Source organism: Meriones unguiculatus, chromosome 20 (assembly GCF_030254825.1).
Source record: "Meriones unguiculatus strain TT.TT164.6M chromosome 20, Bangor_MerUng_6.1, whole genome shotgun sequence".
NCBI classification, from domain to species: domain Eukaryota; kingdom Metazoa; phylum Chordata; class Mammalia; order Rodentia; family Muridae; genus Meriones; species Meriones unguiculatus.
Genome location: NC_083367.1, coordinates 64761003 through 64784906, shown reverse-complemented (window position 1 = coordinate 64784906; position 23904 = coordinate 64761003). Strand labels below are relative to the sequence as shown.

Here is a 23904-nt window from a genome sequence, read left to right as displayed (position 1 = left end):
AAGCTCCCAACTGCTCAGGCCCTGGCTCTGTCTTTCTATGTCTCTGTGTCACTCTGTCTTTCTCTGTATGTGTGTCTCTCTTTGCCTCTGCCTCTGCCTCTGCCTCTGTGTCTGTCTGTCTGTCTGTCGGTCTGTCTTGTTTTCTTTCTCTCTGCCTATAGATCAGAAGGTAGCCCTGAGTGATGCAGATTTCAACTGCTGCCGCAGCACCTGCCTTCATGAGGCCATGTTCATTTCCATACTATGATGATAATGGACTAAACCTCTGAAACTGTGAAGCCAGCTCCCAATTTAATGTTCTCTGCTGTAAGAGTTGCCTTGGTCTTGTGTCTCTTGACACTAATTGAACAGTGACTAAGACAATGCTACCAAGTCTTAGGGCCTGAGTTTTATCCCAGGAACCCACTTGGTAGAAGCAGAAACCAAACTCCTGTGAGCTGACCTCTGACTTCCATGTGTACCATGGCACACACCCCCCCCAACACAATAAAATAAATGGTTTTAAAATATGTTTAAAATAAGAGAGAATTATTAAAATCACATTTATGCAGCAAAACTGAAAAAAATTAAATATACACACAATTTTAGAAAAATATACTAATTTTGCAATCATCTCATGTCAACTCTCTTGTTAGTTTTAATAATTTCCCTACGGCTAATGTTTTCTACATAAAACAATCACACACTTCATAAAATTTGCTTCTAAGATAACTAGTAGACATATATTGAGTGGCTGGGCATTGTACACAGTTATATTCCTGGCACTTGGGAACCCACAGTTTGGAGCTAGCCTGGTCTACATAAAAAGTTCATCTCTAGCCTAGGACTGTATAAAGAGACCCCCTCTCAAAACAGCAATAACCAATTTTGGAAATTTCCATGTCTTCTAAGCTTCTTTTATATTTGTATCTGGTTATCTCTGAGTCCTTTTAGAGCTGACAATTCTACAGAGCAACCTAACTGTTCATTGAATTGGTCCCTTATTTTCAGGAGCCCAGCTGGGTCTTATTTCAAATGGTGGAGTCTTCAGGTTATATTGCCTCTTCCATGATTGTTTCAAGTCACACCCACTTTGTAAACGTAATGTTCATAGACCTGACTTCCCAGCAGAGGGGCACTGTTTCTTCCATGCCAATGGACTGGATATTGCAAACTATCTTGTTCTTTATCTTCATTGGAGGTCTTTTTTAGTGCCATTTGATGAACTAAGCAAACTTGTGAGAGCCTCTCCTTGGTTTAGACTTTTCATTCCAGATGCTCATCATGAGTGGATGCCATATCTTGCTTGGTCTTCTTCAGAGGCTACTGCTCTGCACCCGTTTGGTTGGATGCCAAGCTGGCCTTAAAGCAGCTCTATGTGCCAAGGGCCTTGCCTCTCTTTCACCTTGGTATAATTGTCTGTCTGTCTATCTATCTATCTGTCTGTCTGTCTGTCTGTCTGTCTGTCTGTCTGTCTTTTTTGTGGGTGGTTTTTCGAGACAGGGTTTCTCTGTGTAGCCTTGGCTGTCCTGAACTTGCTTTGTAGACCATGCTGGCCTTGAACTCACAGCAATCCACCTGCCTCTTCTTCCCAAGTGCTGGGATTAAAGGGGTGCACTACCATAGCCAGTTTATCTGTCTGTCTGTCTATCTATCCATCTATCTGTCTGTCTGTCTGTCTATCTATCTATCATCTATTCATTCCCGTGGAGCTGTAGATAGAATCCAGAGCCTGACACGTGTGTGACAAGCACTCTACCACTGAGCTACATCCTCAGCCATGTAATATATTTTGTGTGTGTGTGTGTGTGTGTGTGTGTGTGTGTGTGTGTGTTCATGTGGAGGCTACAGGTCAACATCAGGTATCTTCCTCAATCACTTTCCACCTTATTCTTTGAGACAAGGCCTCTCGCTGAACGTAGAGCTCACTGAATTAGCTACACTAGCTAGTGACTTGGATCCAGTTTTGGCGTCGTAGACCTTGCCCCCTTCCCCACTTCTTCTGTGGATACCAGAGGTCTGAACTTAGGTCCTCATGCTTGTGTGGTTAGTACTTTTACCAGCTGAACCATCTCTCCAGCCCAATAGCCTATTTTTACAAATGCAATTTATAGGGTCTGATGAGATGGCTTAGTGGTTAAGAGCCCTGGCTGCTCTTCAATCACGACCTAGTTCAATTCCCAGCACCCACATAGCAGCTCACAATTGTAACTTAAGGTTTAGGGGATCTGACACCATCACACAGCCATTCATGCAAGCAAAACACCAATCAATGCACATAAAAATAATTCATTAAAATCACACAGCCATACATGCAGGCAAAACGCCAATCAATGCACATAAAATAAAAATAAATCATTAAAAATTTGTACATTAGTAATTTCATTTTCTGTATTTTATTCAAAGTATCAATGTGCTTATTGAAGAGGGTTTCTGCGTCAATCTGCTTGCTGTTGGAACCAGAAATTGTAGAAAAAACAGGTCTTGATTACATTCCTCTTTAAAAGAATACCCCCCGTGGGTATGATGATAGGTGCTTTTGATTTCATATTGGCCTTACTTTAAGCATTTGGACTTCATACAATGAATATGTAATATTTGCTATTTGAAATTACAAATTAACTTCAACTTTGTAAGGCAATTTTAATGAAAATTGGATTAAGGTATCATATTATCACATAGCTCAGAAATGATTGTGCCTTCAGTTATCTGTGTTTAAGCATGGGGAGAGGCTGCCCAAAGTTCCAAACTGCCCAGGTTTGACTTTGGAATGCACTGCAGTAAAACATTACCAGCTCTGAGGAAATGAAGGAAATGAACCTAGGTTCAGCCTATGTCTAAATATTTTTAATGCCTTTTAGCTCTTTTAGACAAGACCAATAAATGGAATGACAAATTATATCAATCAGAAATGATCCTATAACGAAAATGTAAATTGTTTTATGCTTTCAAATAGAGAAAAAAATATGCCAACCTCCCTTTCTGTTCCTTGATCCTTCTGCCCCTTCTATGTTCTGCTTACGTAGAATGGGATGTGTGAAGTGGGATGTGTCGTAGACACTTTTTTCCTGGTGCTGTGATAAAGGGAGGAAGGATAAAGGAAAGCCAGAAGAGAGATAAGCCCTCCTAAGGCCTTATGGAGCATAGGAGCATTTGTGTGGGTTTTTCCTCTCCAGCCTTCCCCACCCTGAATTAATTAGTCCCTAGCTAAGAGGAAGTAAGAAAGTGCTTGGTAAGTTGTAGTTTGGTCGTGCAGGAAAGGGCTAACTGTGGGATAGAGCCTGGCCATGTGCAACCCTAGAATTCAACCCATTTATTGAGTTGAGCATCACACTAGTGTCAAATCCTGCCCAGGTACTACAGGGAGAAGCAAAAGTCCAGGCACCCTAAGAGGCTGGAGTACAAGGCCCCTGACCTCAGGATGCCCTCGGAGTCAGAATAGCTGGGGACCTCTCCCGCTTGGCCTTAGACCCGCGCAGCCCAGACTCCCAGCCACTGTGGCCTCCTTCTTCCCACATTGTCTCATCACATTGTTCACTGTTCCTATCTGTAAAGCAGAGGTGTCGCCCAGCTCATAGGGACCTCAGGGAGACTCAGGAAGGGGTGCAGTCGGAGCGCCTGCATGGCTCCCTCACACAGCAGGCACTCAGCGAGCACAAGCTGTCACACAGCTGCCAAAGGACTTTCCGTAAGTGCTGGGTGCCAGGCAGTGCTCAATAGGGGGAAGCTGTCACTTGGCAGCCCAGGCTGGCAGGCAGCACCAATTTCAGCTGTCAGCAGGTAATAGGGCTCCAGCAGCAGGCCAATGGTGAGGGACAAGTGCCTTTCCCAACAGAGGTGGACAGGTAAGACTGGCCAAGTGGAGAAGCAAAGAGCCTCCAGCTCAGAAGGAGAGGAACCGGGAGGTTCAGTGGCTGGGACGTGTGGGCGTGGTTAGTAAAGCAATGTGCCATTGAAGTGTCTCAGCTTCTAAACTCAAAGCCCAGCTAATAGACTTGAAGAGAATTGCAGCTCAGGAGAAGGTTGTAGCCAGTCTCAAAGTGTCTGCTGTGATTTATTTTGACTGTACACAGAATCTGCACAAATTCAGAATCAAAGTTGGAGCCAGTTAGATGGTGCAGAGGGTACAGGCAACTGCTCCGAAGTCTGATGAACTGAGTGCAGGTCCTAGGCCCCACACGGTGGAAAGAGTGGATGGAGTCCCTCAGATTGTTCTCTGATCTCCACTCACATGCTCTCTCTCTCTCTCTCTCTCTCTCACACACACACACACACACACACAAAATGTGATTTAAAAACTTAAAAAAATACTAAACTAGGATGAATAATGCAAGTCTGCTGTGTGCTGGAACTTTAGCTGTTCTGCCCTGGTGGGGGTGGGTGAAATTCAAGGTCATTACAGGGCTCCTGCTTCTTCATTTACAGCCACTATCACTGTGGAACTTGGTTTGTTTGTTTTGAGACGGGCCTCAAGCTAGCCTCTAACTAGCTGTATGGTCAAGGATTATATAGAACTCCTGATCCTCTTGTCACTAGTTTATAGATCTGTAGGTCTATGCCACCATGATGAGTTCACTATAGGATTGTCATAGAGAGAAAAAAAACAAAACAAAACAGTACTATCTTTATTTCCCAAAAACATTTCAGAAAGAGAGAGACTCTGGGATCTGGCCCTCTGAGGAGGCTAACACCCGTGAATAGTGGAGAAGGCAAAGATTCATGGCTGTACGTGCTGCTGAAAATAAGTGGCAGTTGAATGCTCCGTCCTACACAGAACATTTATACCATCCCTTCTGAGGCACAAGGAACATTTTGGAAGAGGGGGTGGAAAGAATGTAAGAGCCGGAAGACAGGGAGAATGGTTGTAAAATGTTGTCTTCTGTGAAAGATGTAGCTGTTGCAATCATAAATAACTCACAGCAGGCATGGGTGGAGGAAGGGTTCAGGGGGCTGTCACCTATCACTGCTACTGATTGATTCAGGCAGAGGGGGGGTCATCGTCTTTACTTGTGTACCCACTAACGACCTCACCAGGCTCAGATGGATAGTCTAATGGCACAAAGGACCTGGGAAAGAAACGAATAGAAGGAAGTAGGAGATAATGGACATGGGAGGGACACAACAGAGGGTAGAGGGAGGAGTCTTCAGAATGCATAATGTACATGTATAGAATTGTGAAGGAACTAAGTATATTCAAAAGGAAAAAAAAAGACATTAAATCAGGTCCTGGCAGACTAGCCTAAATGCTGAGACTGTACCCACAGCATATTATATTTGACTGTAAAACTGAGGTGGTAGTATGGTTTGAATGAGAAATGTTCCTCCTAGGCTTGCATCTTTAAACACTTGGTCCCTAGTGGTAGTTCTTTTGGGGAAGCCATGGAACTTTTAGGGTGTGTGCCCTTTCTGGAGAACACACTGAGGATGGGCTTTGAGAGTTTATAACCTTGGCCAGCTCCTGGTTTGCATTTTCTGCATTGTGTCTGTGGCTGAGGACATGATCTCTCAGCTTCCTGCTCCCATCTCTCTGCTTGCCAATTGCTAACGGGTCTTCCTGTCATGATGAACTCTCATCTATCTGGAACTATAAATTCAAATAAACTCTTTTATTACCCATAAGTTGCTTTTGATTATGGTTTATCATAGCAATAGAAAATTAACTAATCTAGTCGGTAAGTAAACATCTAGAAAATATATCTCAACTCAGCTATGATTATTTTACTTTAAAACCAATCATGATAGCCAGGAGTGGTGGTGCATACCTGTAATTTCAGTACTTGAGGGGCTGAGATAAGAGGCTATCAGAAGTTCAAGGTCAATCTAGGGCTATATAGAAAGATTCTGTCTAATCTTTTATACAGAACAAAAAACAGTCTTTAATTTTTGTTTTGTTTTTCAGGACAGGGTTTCTTGTGTAGTCTCGGCTGCCTTGGACTTGCTTTGGAGACCAGGGTGGCCTGGAACTCATAGAGATCTGCTTGCCTCTGCTTCCCTGAGTGCTGGGAAACAGTCTTTTAAAAAGGAGAAATTTAACATTAATAACTTTATTTCTTGGGAATGTTTATAAAATAGTAGGATAATGCTCCTTCCAGAAGCCATAGGTTATAAAACAAAAAAGCCAGTACAAGTGTAAGACACCTTCCTTATGAGTAATGATTGGGGAAAGGGCCCTAAAGGACCCTCAGAACAACACGTACTGTTACCCTTGTTCTCTGTTGCCCGTCAGAACTCGATGGAAAGACCCTATTACTGAAGGTCCCAAAGTAGTCAAGTTTGTACTAACAGCACCTTCCAGTGCTGTGAATAAATGTGAGCCAGCATGGATGAAGCTTCAATAAGCAGGCTGATGGGGGCGATGTCATCAACAGCCTTGGGCGGCTGCGAACCCCGAGAGCTACAATAATGACCGGCTTGGCAGAACAGGCCCATAGGTGCAGCAGCGGCATGCATGCGGCATGGTATTATGGTGTAAATCATTGCTTTTCCCTGTAAGGCTAGACTCTGCAGTGAAGAACTCATGTGATATCCTAAATCCGGCCAAGGAACCCATGGCCGGGAGCTCGTAGACCTTAGGGGTTAAGTGCCTGCTATTCTTTTGCTAAATGAGCATAGTATCAAACGGTCTTATAAATCTGTTCGTCTGTTTCAGTCCTCACCGGAGAAGCTTCTGTGTGTGGTGGATGGCTGTTAACAATGGAGACTCGAAGTACGGAGAGCAAGCGTTGGTGGAGTCCTCAGCCATAAGAGGAACAGCTGTATCACACGCCCTCCAAAAAGGTGCAGGAGACAGCAGAAGAGGGAATGGAAGGATTACAGGAGCCAGAGGTGGGGGGGGGACCGGAGCAAAATACTGCCTTCTGGACATGTTGGGACTGCTGGCTTCAGGGATTCACTGCAGCTGTTGTTACCTGTGGAAGATCAAGCCATCAAGATCCCCGCATCAATGCGTGTGTGTGTGTGGGGGGAGAGAGTGTCACATAGGTCCCCACTTCTAGCTGAGGAGTGACTGATAGTTGCTGGCTGCCATGGTCAAGTTAGCTTTCTTTAGGGAGGTGGGCTCTGGTGTGTTGATAAAGCTCCAGTGGATGGAGCATTAATGGCTCATTAAAAAAAGAGAAATTAGGTTGGGAGGGGAACAGGGTAGGGGATACAAGAGTTAATGAAAAGGGCGAGTTGGGGTGAATATGATAGAAAACATCCTGTGTATGAAATTCTCAAAGGATAAACAACGTTCACACAAAATATTATCTGATCCTTAGCTGAACTTCAAGCAAGAAAATCTAAGAAAATACATCCCAAAGAAGGTAAATAAATGGACAGGCTAAAACAAAACAAAACAAAACAAACAAACAAAACAGAACACAACAGCTGGGTCAGGGGCTGCTGCTTCTTAAAGCAGCAGAGAGAGAAATAGTTGTGTGAGAGAGGGATATTGCTCAAGGAGCTTCAACCACGATGGGGATTTGGCAGGAGAGAGAATCCCCAGTGACCCAGCTGGTCCCTTCCTCTCCGGGTTGATGGGGAAACTGAAGGCTTTGCCAGCAGGTGTCATTCAGGTCAAAGGCTATTGGAGGTCCTTTACAGTCCCTGCCCTCCCTGCCCTGCTCACACTGAGTCTCTCCACACATATTTGACCCTTTACATGGGCTCTGCCAATCTAAACCGACCTTCTATCACTGTTTTCAATAAGCAAGTGTTGGGTTATGGTTACAGAATGCTACCATTTAGAAGACCATACATATTTTCAAGAGACTGAAGCAGAGAAAAAAGTCAAGGAGAAAACATAAAATATGTGTGTGTGTGTGTGTGTGTGTGTGTGTGTGTGTGTGTATGTATGTTTTAGGAAGAATGGAGGTCATTGGAAATCACAGATGAAAAGTTTCTTGGCAGCCATAGGAGGTTAGAAGTCAGCGTGTGTCAGGGATTTTGTGATAAAATATGAAAAAGTAGAGCAGTTATCCAAGGAATTTGTCCTCAGAAGGTCAGAAAAAAAGTTAGTAATTGAAAAGGTTAAAGAGTCTTCATTTTGTAAATTCACCTTGAGCCTAAAATTTCTGACTTCCATGAATTATCTCAGATTAGTAAAAGGGTTTAAATTACTTTATGATAAATATATCAAAGGATACATTGTAATTTGCAACATTGTTGTTCTTCAAGAGCCAGTGTTTTCTAGAAATAGTGTCCCTAACACTTCCTGTTTTTCTAGTGGTCCCTCATTCCCTGGCTCCTGGCTCCCTCCCTCCTTCTCTGTCTTCCCTTCTGTTCCCTGGGTCACCACTTTGGTAGGGTAAACTCGGTTGCAGCCATCAATCCTTGTCATTCTTGTAACTGCAGCCAAAGGAACCACAGTCCCGCCCCCACCCCCCGGCCCTCTCCGCCCTCCCCTCCCCCCTGCCCTTCTCCCCTGCCCTCCCCCCGCCCTCTCCACCCTCCCCTCCCCCCCCGCCCTCTCCACCCTCCCCTCCCCCCCGCCCTTCTCCCCTGCCCTCCCCCGCCCTCTCCGCCCTCCCCTCCCCCCTGCCCTTCCCCCCTGCCCTACCCCCCTCCCCCTGGTCTCCGCTGCTTCCCCCAGAGAACATGGGCTCCAGAGGTCAAAAGCCAGCAGATGTCACTCCACATCACTCCCTGTCCTATGCAGACATGGAATCTGGGAATTCACTTGGGTCCCCATATTATCCGAGTGCCTCTCTGCTCCAGCCCCAGATCAACAAGCATGGCGAGCAATGACGACCATGTTAAGAAATGCCAGGTGGTGGTGCTCGCCTTTAATCCCAGCATTCAGGAGGCAGAGGCAGGCAGAGCCCTGAGTTTGAGGCCTCCTGGTCTACAGAGCAAGTTCCAGGACAGGCAGGTCTACACTGAGAAACCCTGTCTTGAAAAACCAACAAGCAACCATCACCAACAGCAAGAAGAAGAAGAAGAAGAAGAAGAAAGAAGAAGAAGAAGAAGAAGAAGAAGAAGAAGAAGAAGAAGAAGAAGAAGAAGAAGAGGAAGAAGGAGAAGAGAGGAAGAAGGAGAAGAAGAGGGAAGTATTTAAGTTTGTTTTATATTACTGTTCTCACCCTCCACCCTTTCTCTTCTGTGTGTTGTGTGTCTTGTATGAGTTGCATGCTCTTGAGTGGGCAGGCAGATGGAGGCCGAGCAGGATACAAGGAATCTTCTTCCTCCATTACTCCCTGGCTTGTTGCTTTGAGATAGGGCTTCTCAATAAACCTGAGGCTAACCATTTCACCTGTGCTGGCTAGCCAGGGTCTGATTGTCTCTGTCTCCCATTGCCAGTGTCATAGGCACACACAACCATGTTCTCTTTTCTATGTGCGTGCTGGGGATTTGAACTCGGGTCTTCATGCCTTCACAGCAATCACTTAAACCTACTGAGCTCTCTGTCTAGCCCTTCCATTCCCACCTTCTGCTCATGCGCATGTAGGGATGCTGAGGAGGGAAAGGTGTCCTCTGTCCACCTTGGTCTTCCAGTCACTTTTGTATCTTCTTTGCTTCCACACCAGACAGGCTTTCAGGAATATAACTAAATAAGTCTTGGGGTTTTTTGTTTGTTTTTGTTGCTACCAGGAATTGAACCCACAGCATCAGGCTTGCCCGGTAAGCACTGTACCAATGAGTTAACTATCCCCAGCCCTAGGAAATAGATTTGCTATTTGTGTTTCTTAACTGGGAGAAGTACCTGGTGATACTTGTTGAAATAAAAATTTTATTTTGCCAGGGCTTAAATCTCTTTAGAGAAAGGAATCAGTTCCTACGTCCTTAATAGGGAATTTTTAAATCATGTTGCAATGTTTGGGGTTGATTAGAGTATATCTGATTTCTTGAAATTTTACAATGGAAAGTACACTTAGAAATTAATTCTCTATTTAGTTCCAAGCAATATGTTAAATGATTTATCTAGCCTCTCATTTATCATAGGAATTAAATAGCATTTAGTTATCCTTTCTACCTTTGTTTTTTCCTTCCTTCCTTTGTCTCTTTGGGACAGAGGTCTCACATAGCCCAGGCTAGCCTTGAACTCTTATGAAGTTGAGGATGACCTTGAACTTCTCCATCCACCACCTGCTGAGACTATAGGTTTGTATCACCAGCCTGGGTTTATTCAGTAGTGAGGCCCAACCCCAGGCTTTCACGTTTGCTAGGCACATTCCCAGCCTAGTATTTCCTGTTTCATATACATCCTGGTTCTCGAATTCTGCGGGTACAAGTAAACTGCCTGGACCTGCTCGCTGTGCACATGGAGCTGGACCAGAAGTCCGAGTTCCACCTGGAGACTCAGAGAGGCTGGTGGCTCACGTGCTCCACACCGGTGGGAGGAAGGTAGGTTCCCTGCTTGCCTCCTGGCTTGCTTTAAAATATTATTTTCCACAAATCATTCTTAAAAGCCTTTAAAAAAAAAAAAAAAAAAAAAAAAAACCTCATTTTTATTTTTCAGGGAATTCCACAGAGTTTGTGTGTGCCGTTCTCATAAAGACGTCCCTGAGATGAAACCCAGTGGCCTGGAGTATTTTCACCTTCAGCCTATGCAGGGCATACAAAGTAAACAGCATATGGCAAGAAGTTAATGAGATTTAAAAAAAAAACTCCTAAGTTCACTTAAAATAGTCTATGGGATTTTCTACATGTGTTGTTGGTCTGGTTTGAAAAAACCACAGGCGTTTTTACTGTGCTCCGGAGAGGGGTGAATATTTTGCATTGTTTCCCTTGGGGTCAGCTTCATGGAATCAGCTGCAGTTGTTAGGCTGTTTATAAACAAGTGTCAGGCTGGACGCATGCAGACAGGATTTCATGCCAAGTGTTCACAGCACTGCCCAGTGCTGGCTGCGGTTAAGGATCTGTGGCCGCAGTTGGGACGTAGTGACGCAGACCTTTAACCCCAGCACTCAGGAGGCTGAGGCAGGCGGATCTCTGTGAGTTGGTCCTTTGTTAACAAGAAAAATTAACAGTCTACCTCGGGGTGGAGAGGGGAAATCAGGCCTGGTTAGTTTCTGAGAGCAGCAACCTCTCAACACAGTTTAGCATTCACATTACCATAATAGGTAGACCTGGCCTCTTGTGAAAAACCTTAAGTGTTTCCAGAGTAAATAAAAACGTTAAGAATTCGGCCTTTATTTTATTTCTCCACCGCTTTGTGTAAGTTCCCACTGATGCACATGCGTGCTGTATGTGTGTTTGTGGGCACCAGAGGTCAATCCTGGGTCTTGTCCCTCAGAAGCTGTCAACCTTGTTTTTGTCCTAGAGCTGACGAGCTTAGGCTGGCCAGTGAGTTCCAGGGATCTTCCTGTCTCCATCTCTCCGCTCAGAGACCAAATAAGTGATTCACCTATCAACTGACACAGCTGGTTAATTTATTCTGATGGTTCATCTGTGCTTTGGGTTTGGATCTTGAATGTCTCCCAAAGGCTTGGTCCTCGATATGGCACTCTTGAGAGGCATTAGAAACGTCAAAAGATAGTGTCTAGGGACGTCTCCAGGTCACTGGGGCCATGGCCTTGAAGGGGATAATGGAACTCAAGCCTCTTTTCTGTCCCCAACCTCCACTTGCTACTTCTCTCTCTGGCCAGAAGGTAGGCAGCACTGTTGACCAGACCATCCCATCACTGTGTGCTGCCTGGCCACAACCCCAAATCAATACGGCCAAGTGACATTGGCCAGAACCTCCAGAGCTGGGAGCCTACTCTTTCTCTTTATAAATTCATCACCTCAGTTATTTTGTTATAGCCATGGCTGCACAAACTTGTGTCAAAGATTTCCACTGTGTAGCTATGAGGTGCCATGTCGGCGCCCCAGACTTCTAAGTTATCAGTTAGGTTTCGAGTCTACGTGAGCAGAGTTGCTTATCAGAGCAATGGCACGTGGGCAGAGGGCATTGAATAGGTGTGGGGCTCTGCTGGATGAGGTTGGGTGACAGATAGGAGGGACGGATAGAGCAAGGGCCGGCTGAATGGTAGTCTCTGCAACTCTAAATTTCTTGATTTGGCTAGGCAGAGAGAGAAGGAAAACGCCAGAGGTGAGACCCTCCTCTCTGTATCCTAGCACTTCCTATTTATCCTGTCTCTAAGTTCACCAGGATTTTAGAGTTACAACCAGGCTCTGACAGAACCATAGTCCCCACCCACCTCCTTGGCATTGAGTGGAGACCATCTTCCATACCAACTGGCTGATCTTTGGGGGAAGCTCACTTATTTCTACCTCCTCGATCTCCCCTGACCCATGCAGTACCATCATCTTTCAGCTCTCACTTGAACTCTGCCCCATCATGGCAGATAACTTGGAGAGCCATTTATAAAGAAGTCTAAATTCCAAACCTGGTGTTCCTACAATGTGGTTTATACATTTAATCCTCATCCTGGAGCCAAAGTAGAAAATGCTCATGATAATTTTTGATTTTACCCTTGTAATCTATTACCAGGTCACAGTGTCCACAAAGTCCTTTTAGTTCATTTTAAAAGAACAGATCTTAGGATCAATTACGTGTGGAAAGCACACTTATATCACATTCGCTTTTGAAGGTGACTATACCAAGGTTTTAGCCATGCAAACATTAAAATAAAACTATTATTGTTGTTGGTATTATTTGAGACAGGGTCTCATTATGTAGCCCTGAGTGGCCTGGAACACTTCATGTAGACCAGAACGGCCTTGAACTCATGGAGATCCACCTGGCTCTGCCTCTTGAATGCTGGGATTAAAGGTGAGTACCACCACACTTGGCACAATCAACTAATTATATCCTAGTTTTCTTTTTATTACTGAGATAGACCATGACCAAAACCATCTTGGGAAGGAAAAACTGGGTTTATTTCCATGTATAGCTGTAGTTCCTCATGAGGGCAAGATAAAACAGGAACTCAAGACAGGAATCTGGAGGCAGGAACTGAAGCAAAGGCTGTGTCCAATTACTGCCCATGGCTTGCTCATTTTGCTTTTTTATACAATCCAGGATTACCTGCCCAGGGATGGCACCACCCACCATGAGCTGGCGCCCACCCACATCAATCATTGATCAAGAAAATATCCCACAGATCTGCTTACAGGCCAGTCTGCTCTCCAGAGGCATTTTCAGTTGAATTTTCCTCTTCCACAATGACTTCAGTTTGTGTCAAGTTGACAAAGAGCCAACCAGTGCACCACAGTGCCTGGTAAAATGAACTAATGTTTGTGATCTTCACTGATTATTTCTCATAATCCTAAGATTGTGGAAGATCCAGCTGCTCTTGAATTGTACAAGTCGGCCTTGGTAGCCTGAGCTGCCTCAGCCTGGGCCCCCGAGACCTCATCGCCGATCTAGCTCCCATTGCCCCTGCTCTTTGTACAGTGTGCTGTCTCCCCAGCAGTTAGTGGTTTCCTAACCCAGGCCCATTGCCAGGGCCCAAACCCTAACCCTGCTAAAAGGGTCTGGTTACTTCTGCTGTTCAGATAGAAACCCTGATGCAGTTAGGCCTGCTGGATCAAGTATGTCAGCCACACCTAAAAGCAACTGACCACTTTGATTTCACCTTGTTTTTAAATGGTCAGCCCAAGGCTGGCAGGGGACGGTCAGTCTCACAGCCCAGATTCCACTAGTGCCCATAGTTCATGTGCTCCTAGCACCTTGACTCTCTCCTTCAGCTGTTGTCACTTGGCAATTATGTCTGTGTGATCACATGATTCGTGGTTAGCAGGTACATTCAGTCACTTATTTCTCTGTTGTTTTCAGCAGCTGCTGCAGGGCTGGCACAGCTCAGAGGCTGGATACCCTTTTGCTGAGAACCAGTGGGTTTGGCTGGACACGGCTTGTGGTTCATACTTTGGGAGAGGAACCTTTCAGCACTCATATCCCTTTAGGAAGCCGGTCACCTAGCCTGCACGGACCAACAGCTTAAGACTCATGTAGGATCTGGAGAGATGTCTCTGTGCTTAAGAACGCTGCATGCTCTTCCAGAGGACCTGGTTTGATTCCTAGCACCCATGTGATGGCTTCTAACTGTGTATAACTGCAGTTCCAGGGAGGACCTTCTTCTGGACTCCCTGGCACCAGGCACGAGTCTGGTGCCCAGCCATACATGTAGACAAAACACTCATACACATATAAATAAGAGTTTTTTTTTAAAGACTTATCTGAAGAAGATATCAGATAGAGCTCACATTATTTTACATCTTAGAATAACATGTTGCAATGAGAAATATTTAAGTTTTGTGGAGGAAAAAAAAATTCCTTGTAATTAACAACTTGCCCATTTTTAGGGGTCTGCATTAAGAAGAAAGTTCCTCAATGGAATTATGTCATTTTCTGCAAGAAAAAGATAGAACCAAATCCTTTAGCACTTACTAGGACAGTCGGGAGCCTGTCACTAATGTATCCTTTAAAGGTATCGGCTGATTTTCACAATGGAACTAGGCACAAAGGGAGTGAGTATCAGCAGCTGAAAATGAAAATGAGGAATGGACCACATTAGTGCATATGGCCCATTTGGAATTTGTTGTACTTGAAAAATAGCTTTATTTTCAAAGTCCATATGTACCATAAAGCAATTAATCACATCTGTGTGAAAGACCCGGAAGGCCCTTGGATTAAGTCACAGAAACTTCTCTTGAAAAAAAAAAATGGAGCTGATCAAATCCTCAAATGACTTCCTGTTGTATAAGTAATTATTGTACATTATATCAAACATGTTCACTAGGCAAGCATTTATTTTTGAGGAACTGGAGTGATTTATAAGGTGTTTCAACACAAGTGGCACTGCAGCAGCTCATCGATGATGGGAGCCATTTGACTAGCTCATAACAGCCAGTCAAAGAATATACACACTGCTTTTCCAGCGGTGGGGACTGAACCCAGAGCCTTGAACACGCTAGGCAAGTACTCTACCACTGAGCTGTGTCATCCGCCCCTTTTTACTTTTCAGACAGGGTCTTAGCAAAGTTGCTTCAAACTTGTGATGCTTTGGCCTTAGCCTCCCCGACAGGTGGGGTTACAGGCATGTGCCAGCGCTCCTGGCGAGAAGGTTGAACAACACTAGCAACGCTCTGCAACTCCCAACGCTGGTGAAATGAGGGAAGGCAACCATGAAAAGGACATGGACACCAGCGGACACACATTTCTCTTGGAGTTATACAACAATTACACACTAGACTGTAATAAAAGTATTTATTCCAGGTGGATCAGAATGCAGACAGCTGACAAAGTGCAGTGCATTATAATGCGCTGAGAAGTTCCTCCCCATGGTTCACCGCTGCCACTGTGTTCCCAGGGCCCTTGGAGACAAACTGTACTGGCCTACTGATGATCTGGCGGTCTTCAGTGTTGTCAGAGCTGTGGAGATGGAGGAGTAGATGCCTGGTAGGGGCTTCCAATAATGAACAACGGCGTCAGGTGCCCTTGGGTGAGAAAATTTGACCTCAATTCTTCACTGGTCCTCTGGAACGTTAAAGGGCCCAATTCAGTGTGTTTTGGTTCAAATGTTCCTAGTTGATCCTCATTCAGAACTGGGCCAAGGTAACATGTTTTTCTTTTTGTGGATGCGATGGCATCAAGTAGATTCGAAGCAAGTCTGCTGAATGATCAAGTGTAATTTATCCTGTTTATTGTGCCTGCTTTAATCTCGACAAATAGAATGCTGCTGCTGCTGCTGGCCAGATCGCTTTAAATTATTTGTTGCCTATTGCTGTTTGTCCCTCTCAGTACCCCCATCAGACTAGACATAATTGTTTAGCATTCTGAACGCACAGGCCAGAGATAATTTGCATATCTGTTTCCAATCCAGTGGCCGTATAGCCATATAGCCAGTATCCTGCGCCGACTCAGAGTTATTCAGTGCTGACGTCTAAATCGGAGACGTGAATAGGACAATTGTTTAGTGCTCTTTAAAGTCCCTGACCAAGATCAGTAGGGAAATCCCATTAGCGCTATTCATCGCATCTCTCATAAATCTAAAAGGAAAGCAAGTATCTAAAGCCTTATTCTTTAATAGTTCTTATTTGTAAAACCTTGACAGGGCTTTATTCCAAATTGCTTCCAAATTACGGAAAGAATACTGAGAAATATGATGGGCAGTGAATCGTGATCGCCTCAGTCACCGAGTAAATAAGGAGAACAGTAAAAAGGGCTAATCTGCGAGCAAACAGTGCGATGGGCCTTGGAGAGGCAAAAAGAACAGAGCTGTGGAATTCTTAAACTACCATCTGGCTCACTTTTCTTTCAGTGGGTAAGTTGAAGGGCCTTTTATTCAGTGCCCTAAAACTTATTCAAAAGGAGCAGTATTTGAATATTAATATTTCCATATAGTTAGGGGGGAGAAAGAAAACCTTTTGTAACTAGAAAGGCATGTTTAACAAAATAATGGGTAATCCTCTGGCTACACACGAAAGGCTGTGGGTGGGAGGCTGGCTGAGGCCATGGCACGGCCAAGGCCACCAGCAGCTTTCCACCTCTAAGGCTTCCTTGTGGTGACAGCAAGAACACAGTTGTCATTACGGTTTGAAATTTAGGCACGAGAGGTGAAAAATTAAGGAACTCATTAAGAAAAACCCACTGCAGCGATTTCTATCACTTTGTCGCACCAACAGAGGCAAGGCTGAACTGCCATGTAGGATGGCCGGGCAAACGGAATAAGCCAGGGCTGAAACCACACTCCTGTGAGACGTGAGCTCGTTTCCTTATTTTATACCAGACCCCTGACAACTGCCATCTTCTTTATCAAGTGCTGGCTTTACATGGAACTGAAGAGGCTTTCATTACATTTTCCCAAGGTGTGCTGGGAAAGTTGAATAAATAGAGGAATCCATGATTTATCTTCAGCAAAGATGTGTTTTAGAAGACACTTTAGCGTTCTCCATGGCTACAAAGACCTAACCAAGTCCTGCAGGCTTTGTGCTGTGGTGCCTTCTGTCTGCTTTTAGGGTGTGGCATCTGTCACTGGGGAGGAGAACCGGGCATGTGGTGCCCTTTAGAGCAGGTTGATTTCCTGGTGCTGGGGGCCTCTACTTTATTGCCTCTTGCTTCCACTCTTTGAGTTGACTCGAAGTTAAATGAGATTTCACTCACATACTTAATTTCTTTCTTCTTTCACTCACATATTTTTTTTTTCTTTTTTCAAGCTTCATGATTTTGACATGAAAAAAAAAATTTCTAACAACAGGCCAGAGCTGAACTTGGTGACTCATTTTCTCTTTTAGGCACGGCTGTGGAAATAAGTCACAACATACGGCTTGTCTGAACTGACTTTGATATATTCTACTCATCTGAAAAAAAACCCTGCACTTTTATGATTATATGTATATATTTAGTTTGACTGTAAATGTCTAAAAGCATAAATATGTAATTGATTTTAGAATGTCGATAGACATATACACAAAACAGACATATTTTCTATTTGTGTATGAAACTTTGAAAATTCAACTTGTGTGGTGTCATCCTATAATTAGTATGCATTCAAATCTATAGAGAGGAGATCCAGGGGGAAATGTCAAGAAGGCATGGTAACAAGATGCAGTGTTCTTCTGGCAGAACCTGATGAAAGGGTTGGCGTAGACTCATCTGACGGCTGACGCTCCCTCACACACAAGCACATGGACCCTGCTCTCTAGTCGTTTCCATGGTGTCATGAGATGTTTCTACACAATACAGTGACCCTTGGGTATAGACTGGGTTCTCTTTCCCCCTCATTTAGTCACTACCGAAGCCCACTCACCATCTCATTTTCTATTTAGCCATCTAAAATATTTACACTCGGTGTAGAAAACAACCACTGCAACTGACATAAACTAAAATAGTTTTTATGAGCTGCTAAAGAATGATTTTGGAAAAGTGCATAGCATACTCTTTCAGCCTGACCTCTGGGAAGCTTTGGTTTCAAATGCTTTCTCTCAGTACAAATCAGTCCACCCTGGCACAACCTAGCCATTGCTTAGGTTAAGAAGTCTAGACATCCGAGGCAGTCAAGAGGTTAGTTACTCCATGACAGTGTTTAAAACATTCTACTGCTGAAGCAATGGTCACTTTTTAAAACAGGCAAGTACTTAAGATTTCTGCTTCGGGATTAGACTGTTTACATTGTTATTGATTTTATGTTTATTAAATACATCTATTTGGTTTTGTTTCCCATTACTTAGAAATGAACTCATATCAAGAGGGTTAATTGCACACATTAACCTCTGAAATATGATGAAAGGCGTCGTGTAGATTTACGAAGACACGATAGATAGAAACCTCAGCGGTCGCTGCTTTTGCACCAATAGTTAAAACGTCTCTTGAACGCTGTCTGCAGCTAACACTATACATTTGAGAGGACACCCAAATGCATTATGAGAAAAATACTCCGTGGGGAATACTAGGAGTTTTCATACCTACTTAAGGTGCCTTTAAAAAGAGTTGCTTAAACATCATCTCGGGGATTGGAAGTGGTGAATCATAAGCAATTATTGAGCGCCTGCTGTGTACCCGGCACAGCCGTCTTTGCGGTTTAACCTTCACTTGGTCTTTCCTCATTTCTCAGTTGGATGAAGTTGTGGGAATCACGCCGATGGCCGGGAATCGAGGCGGAGAGGCCAAGGTTCTGAAAAAATTACATAACTCTCGAGAGAGAGACGGGGCTTTGCCTCGGCTGGCCTGCCTGGACGGTCCCCTTCCCCACCGGCCTCCTCGCCACCTCTGAGGCCCAGCGCGCAACTTTGCTTCCCAGCCCCTTCTCCCTCTTTTGTCTGCTCGTCAGACTCGTTTTCCACCCTCGCAGCGCTCCCTTTAGACGTGAAAACAAACACAGGAACGCGGGTTGGCAAGGAGACCGGAGGCATGAGGGACTGAGCAGCTCCAGGCCGAGAGCGCCGGCGGCCGGGGTCCCCCGCTCCCGTCAGGCCGGGCTCGGCGGCGGCGCCGGGGGCCGAGTCCAGGCCGCGTTTTGCGAGTGCGCAGAGCCCTCGGAGAGAAGCGGATAATAGTTGCTCCGGCTCGCTCGGCTCCCGCACGCCGCGCTGGGCCCGATAGGCTCAGGCAAGTCGTGCACCCCCCCCCCCCCCATATCCGGGTTAGAGAGGAAAAAAAAAAAAAAAAAAGAGAGTGAGGGAGAGAGAGAAAAGTTTCATTGCAAGCGGAACTAAAAAACTTTCCGGCGGCCCAGGCCGGAGCGGGCGCGGGCCTCCGGGCGCAGAGGCGCGCCCCCGGCGGAGCGGCCCGGGGCGGCGGGGAGGGGGTCGGGGCGCCGCGCTTCCCCGCGGGCCGCGTGGATGCGCGCAGAAGGGGCGGCCGGCTGCGAGTGGGGACATTGTCTGCCCCCACCCCGCCCGGCCGCGCCACGCCGCGGCGATCATGGCCGCGCGGGCAGCAGCGGCGGCGGCGCGGGCGCGGGCGGGCAGCGGCGAGCGGCGGGCGCCCTCGGGGCCGCGGCCGGCGCCCGGGGCCCGGGACCTGGAGTCGGGCGCGCGCGGCGCGGCGGCGGCGGCTCCGGGCCCCATCCTGGGGGGCGGCGACGGCGGCCTGAATAATGTGCACCACCACCCCCTGCACCCCCGTCACGACCTGAACATGGCCCATAGCGCGAGCGCCGCGGCCGCCGCCAGCTCCAACAGCGCGCAGAGCGGCGGCCCCGAGGCGGCTCTCAAGGAGGGTGGAAGCGCCGCCGCGCTGTCCTCCTCCTCCTCCGCCGCCGTCGCGGCCTCTTCCTCCTCGGCGGGCCCCGGCTCGGCCATGGAGACCGGGCTGCTCCCCAACCACAAACTGAAAGCCGTTGGCGAGGCCCCCGCTGCACCGCCCCATCAGCAGCAGCACCACCACCATGCCCACCACCACCATCACCACCATGCCCACCACCACCTCCACCACCACCACGCACTACAGCAGCAGCTAAACCAGTTTCAGCAGCCGCCGCCGCCGCAGCCACAGCAGCAGCCGCCGCCGCCGCCGCCGCCGCAGCAGCAGCAGCAGCATCCCACTGCCAACAACAGCCTGGGCGGCGCGGGCGGCGGCGCGCCTCAGCCCGGCCCGGACATGGAGCAGCCGCAACATGGAGGCGCCAAGGACAGTGCCGCGGGCAGTCAGGCCGACCCGCAGGGCCAGCCTCTGCTGAGCAAGCCGGGCGACGAGGACGACGCACCGCCCAAGATGGGGGAGCCGGCGGGCGGCCGCTACGAGCACCCGGGCCTGGGCGCGCAGCAACAGCCCGCGCCGGTCGCCGTGCCCGGGGGCGGCGGCCCGGCGGCCGTCTCGGAGTTTAATAATTACTATGGCAGCGCTGCCCCTGCCAGCGGCGGCCCCGGCGGCCGCGCTGGGCCTTGCTTTGATCAACATGGCGGACAACAAAGCCCCGGGATGGGGATGATGCACTCCGCCTCCGCCGCCGCCGGGGCCCCCAGCAGCATGGACCCCCTGCAGAACTCCCACGAAGGGTACCCCAACAGCCAGTACAACCATTATCCGGGCTACAGCCGGCCCGGCGCGGGCGGCGGCGGCGGAGGAGGAGGAGGCAGCGGAGGAGGTGGAGGAGGAGGAGGAGCAGGAGGAGCAGGAGGAGCAGGAGGAGCAGCGGCAGCGGCAGCAGGAGCCGGAGCTGTGGCGGCGGCGGCGGCGGCGGCCGCGGCGGCGGCGGCGGCGGCAGGAGGCGGCGGCGGCGGTGGCGGCTATGGGGGCCCGTCCTCGGGGTACGGGGTGCTGAGCTCCCCGCGGCAGCAGGGCGGCGGCATGATGATGGGCCCCGGGGGCGGCGGGGCCGCGAGCCTCAGCAAGGCGGCCGCCGGCGCGGCGGCGGCGGCGGCGGCGGCCGCGGCGGCGGGGGGCTTCCAGCGCTTCGCCGGCCAGAGCCAGCACCCGTCGGGGGCCACGCCGACCCTCAACCAGCTGCTCACCTCGCCCAGCCCCATGATGCGGAGCTACGGCGGCAGCTACCCCGACTACAGCAGCCCCAGCGCGCCGCCGCCGCCGCCGCCGTCGCAGCCCCAGTCCCAGGCGGCGGCGGCGGCGGGGGCGGCGGCGGGTGGCCAGCAGGCGGCCGCGGGCATGGGCTTGGGCAAGGACCTGGGCGCCCAGTACGCCGCTGCCAGCACGGCCTGGGCGGCCGCGCAACAAAGGAGTCACCCGGCGATGAGCCCCGGCACCCCCGGACCGACCATGGGCAGATCCCAGGTAACCCCCGCGCCGGTCGGGCCTGCTTCCGCCCGGGCCTCGCGCCGCGAGCTCCACTTTCTTTCTTCGCCGGGTACTTTTCCCCGGCGGCTGGCGGGGGTGGCGGGGGCGCGGCGGCGGCGGCGGCGGCGGCGGCGGCGCCGGGCCGGGGCCGGCGGGGCCGGGGCAGTGGGCCGCCCCGCGCCAGGCCCGGGACGGGACCTCGGCTCCCCAGGCCGCGCCCGCCCGCCCGCCCGCAGGCTCCGCGGCCCGGCCCGGCTGGCGCCCACGGTGTGCCCCGGGCGGGCGCGGGGAGAGAGGAACTTTCTCTCTCCGCCGGGCCCCGGGTCGCTTTCCCGTTACCCTCGCGGGGCAGAGGCAGGGAGAACGAGGTTAGCTTTGTGACAGCCGGGGCTGTCGGAGTTTGGATGTTTACCAGCGGGAAGGATACCCAGCTTTACAACGACGCGAAGGCGAAATATTGTAAAATACCATCGATTCGTTCCTAAGAATAGCCGGGGAGCTCCATTATGGGGCCAAGGGCTCCTCGGAAGGAGTCACCTTCAACCGGGAGGCGACGTTGAAGGCAAAGATTCCGGATCGATGGAACTTATTTTGACCATGGGTTAGACTTTCCCTTTATTTATTTATTTATTTATTTATTTATTTATTTTTATTCAGCAAACCTAGTAAGGTAGTAGGCCGGTGAAAATGGATCGTTCTGGGTCGTATTTATGTGGATTTTCTTGATTTTGCTGTCGCCCAAGTCCTACAGCGTTGTTAGGAAGTGTCTTGCGTGCTGGCTGTTTCTTGCTAGTAGGCTGAGCCTAAAGACTGACTTGATCTCCTTTGCAAGGTTTGGAATTTGAATTGTGGAGGTAAACTGGCTGTAATAGTCTCCAGACAGCTGCCTCTGAGTTGACATCTAATCTGCCATCTGATTGGCTCCCCTCTCACCATTGGGCATTTAGCACTGCTGATGTAAATAGAAGTGCGGAGCAGTACAGTCACAAAAATTCCTGCCACAAATAATAACTGAACTCTATTCCAAGCAGATGGAAGGTTGAATACTATTTAGAGCTTAAATTGTTATGAATCATAGTTGGTAATAAGAGGATTGAATACAGAGAAACAGAGAAACACCCTGTTGTCCAGTATTGGGCATTTATAAAACTCGGGTCTTTGATGACAATCTTACAATATGATCTCTACATTTATCATCGGCTTTAATTGTAGACTGAAGATAGGAGCGTTGAGGAATAATTAAAGCACAGATTAAGCCAGTTTGGCCTTTGTAAAGCTTTTTACAAAAGTCTTCTTTTTACAGATCTAACTGTGAATATATTTTAATTCTATCAGTACAGTTTGATACATTAAAATGGAATATATTTTAATTCTATCAGCACAGTTTGGTACATTACAATTGCAGTATTCTGGTATGCTATATTTCTTGATGATGATCAGTTACGGAAAGTCAGCAGAAAGCTATATATTTGGTGATTCTTAATTAGCCTAAAATCAGTAGAAAGCTATGCATTTTTAGTAATTTGTGTTCTCATAATTGTGACCATTTTAAGATGGTCATGTGGATGAGGAGTGTTACTTGGAATTGACATATTTTAAAATCCATGAAGTAAAGCTAATTTTTGTAGAGAACAATTGACTGAGAGAGACAATGGATATTTCCGGAAAATACTAAAAATTATATCTTCTTTTGATTTGTAGCATATAGAAATGTCCCCAAATACTGTTTTCTTCTCCTCTACTGTTAAAGCAGTGTGAGCCTTATTTATAAGAACAGCTTATGATTAAGAACAAGCATATTATAGGCAAGATGTACTGGGTACTGTTTCTTCCACATAATTTTTCTTCTATGCACGTCTTATTGCTGGGAAGTTTAGTGATGTTTTCTAATCTGCCGTAAAGGAATAGCAGGGTTTTTTGTTTTTTTTTTCTTTTTAATTTAGCTCTTTTCTTCTAGGAAGGGTGTATTTTAATAATAGTTGTATATTTGAGGAGAGACTTGTCTGTTAAGGGCCTTAATTTAACAAATAATTGTGTGACTCCTAGGTTGGACGTTGGTACCTGACATCTGCTGCTTCTTACTCTACCGAGTCCATGGAGTTCTACTTTAATACATTTTTCCCCGTTCTTGTTGGAAAACTTGTTATTTCAATTTTTGTTTTTCATCCACACAGTAAATGTGAAAGAGAATCCTGGTAAAAATAAGCCCATGTAATAACTAAAATTTTAATCGTTGTAAACTATAGAGGGGAGAATTTAGAGGCACATGTAGGTTTGTGTTACTTTAGAGTATTATTTCTTAATGGTACCAATCATTGTAAGTATTTTTTGTTTTTTTGGAATGAGAATGTATCTATTATGGCTTCAGTGTGGCCCTTGGGAATAGCTTTTATTTTTTATCTCCAAGAAGAAACTATGGACATATGACCTCAATTCACAGATTTTTCTTAGCTACGGTACCGGTAACATGTAGATTGTTTCTTTTTATATTTTTTTCCTTTTGCTTTTTCTTTGGAAGAACAGTATTATGTAGCATTTGTTAAGATAACTGTGCTAGGTAGCCACTTGTCCATAATGTTAAATTAAATCAGACTATAGGTCATAAATTACAAAGTTATATTAAATAATGGAAAAATAAATCTTTTTTGGCCTTTAATACATTTAGTTTCATTTTTGATTTTAGGCAGATGGTTTGTGTTGGGTGGCAGCCTTTTTTTTTGTTATTGGGAACAAAACCTGACTGTTGTAGGGAGAGGGATTTTAAAGATTGAAACAAGCCATTTTATGATTTAGTTTTTTTTTTTTTTGTTTTGTTTTGTTTCTGA

General features: G+C 47.1%; 1 protein-coding gene and 1 long non-coding RNA gene across 2 annotated transcripts in view; one reads left to right on the top strand and one right to left on the bottom strand.

The window, feature by feature from the left end:
* Window positions 1–15098: 15098 nt before the first annotated feature.
* On the bottom strand, window positions 15099–18957 carry LOC132649560 (uncharacterized). The gene is made up of 2 exons (XR_009588061.1): window positions 18310–18957; window positions 15099–17145 (listed from the first exon to the last, which is right to left on the bottom strand). It is a non-coding gene; the product is annotated as an uncharacterized LOC132649560 (long non-coding RNA).
* A 403-nt stretch (window positions 18958–19360) lies between these two features.
* Window positions 19361–23904, top strand: part of Arid1b (AT-rich interaction domain 1B) — a 350803-nt gene continuing 346259 nt past the window's right edge. Inside the window, 1 exon segment of the mRNA XM_021649052.2 lies at window positions 19361–21076. Within this exon segment, the coding sequence (XP_021504727.1) occupies window positions 19484–21076 (1593 nt within the window). The 5' untranslated portion in view covers window positions 19361–19483.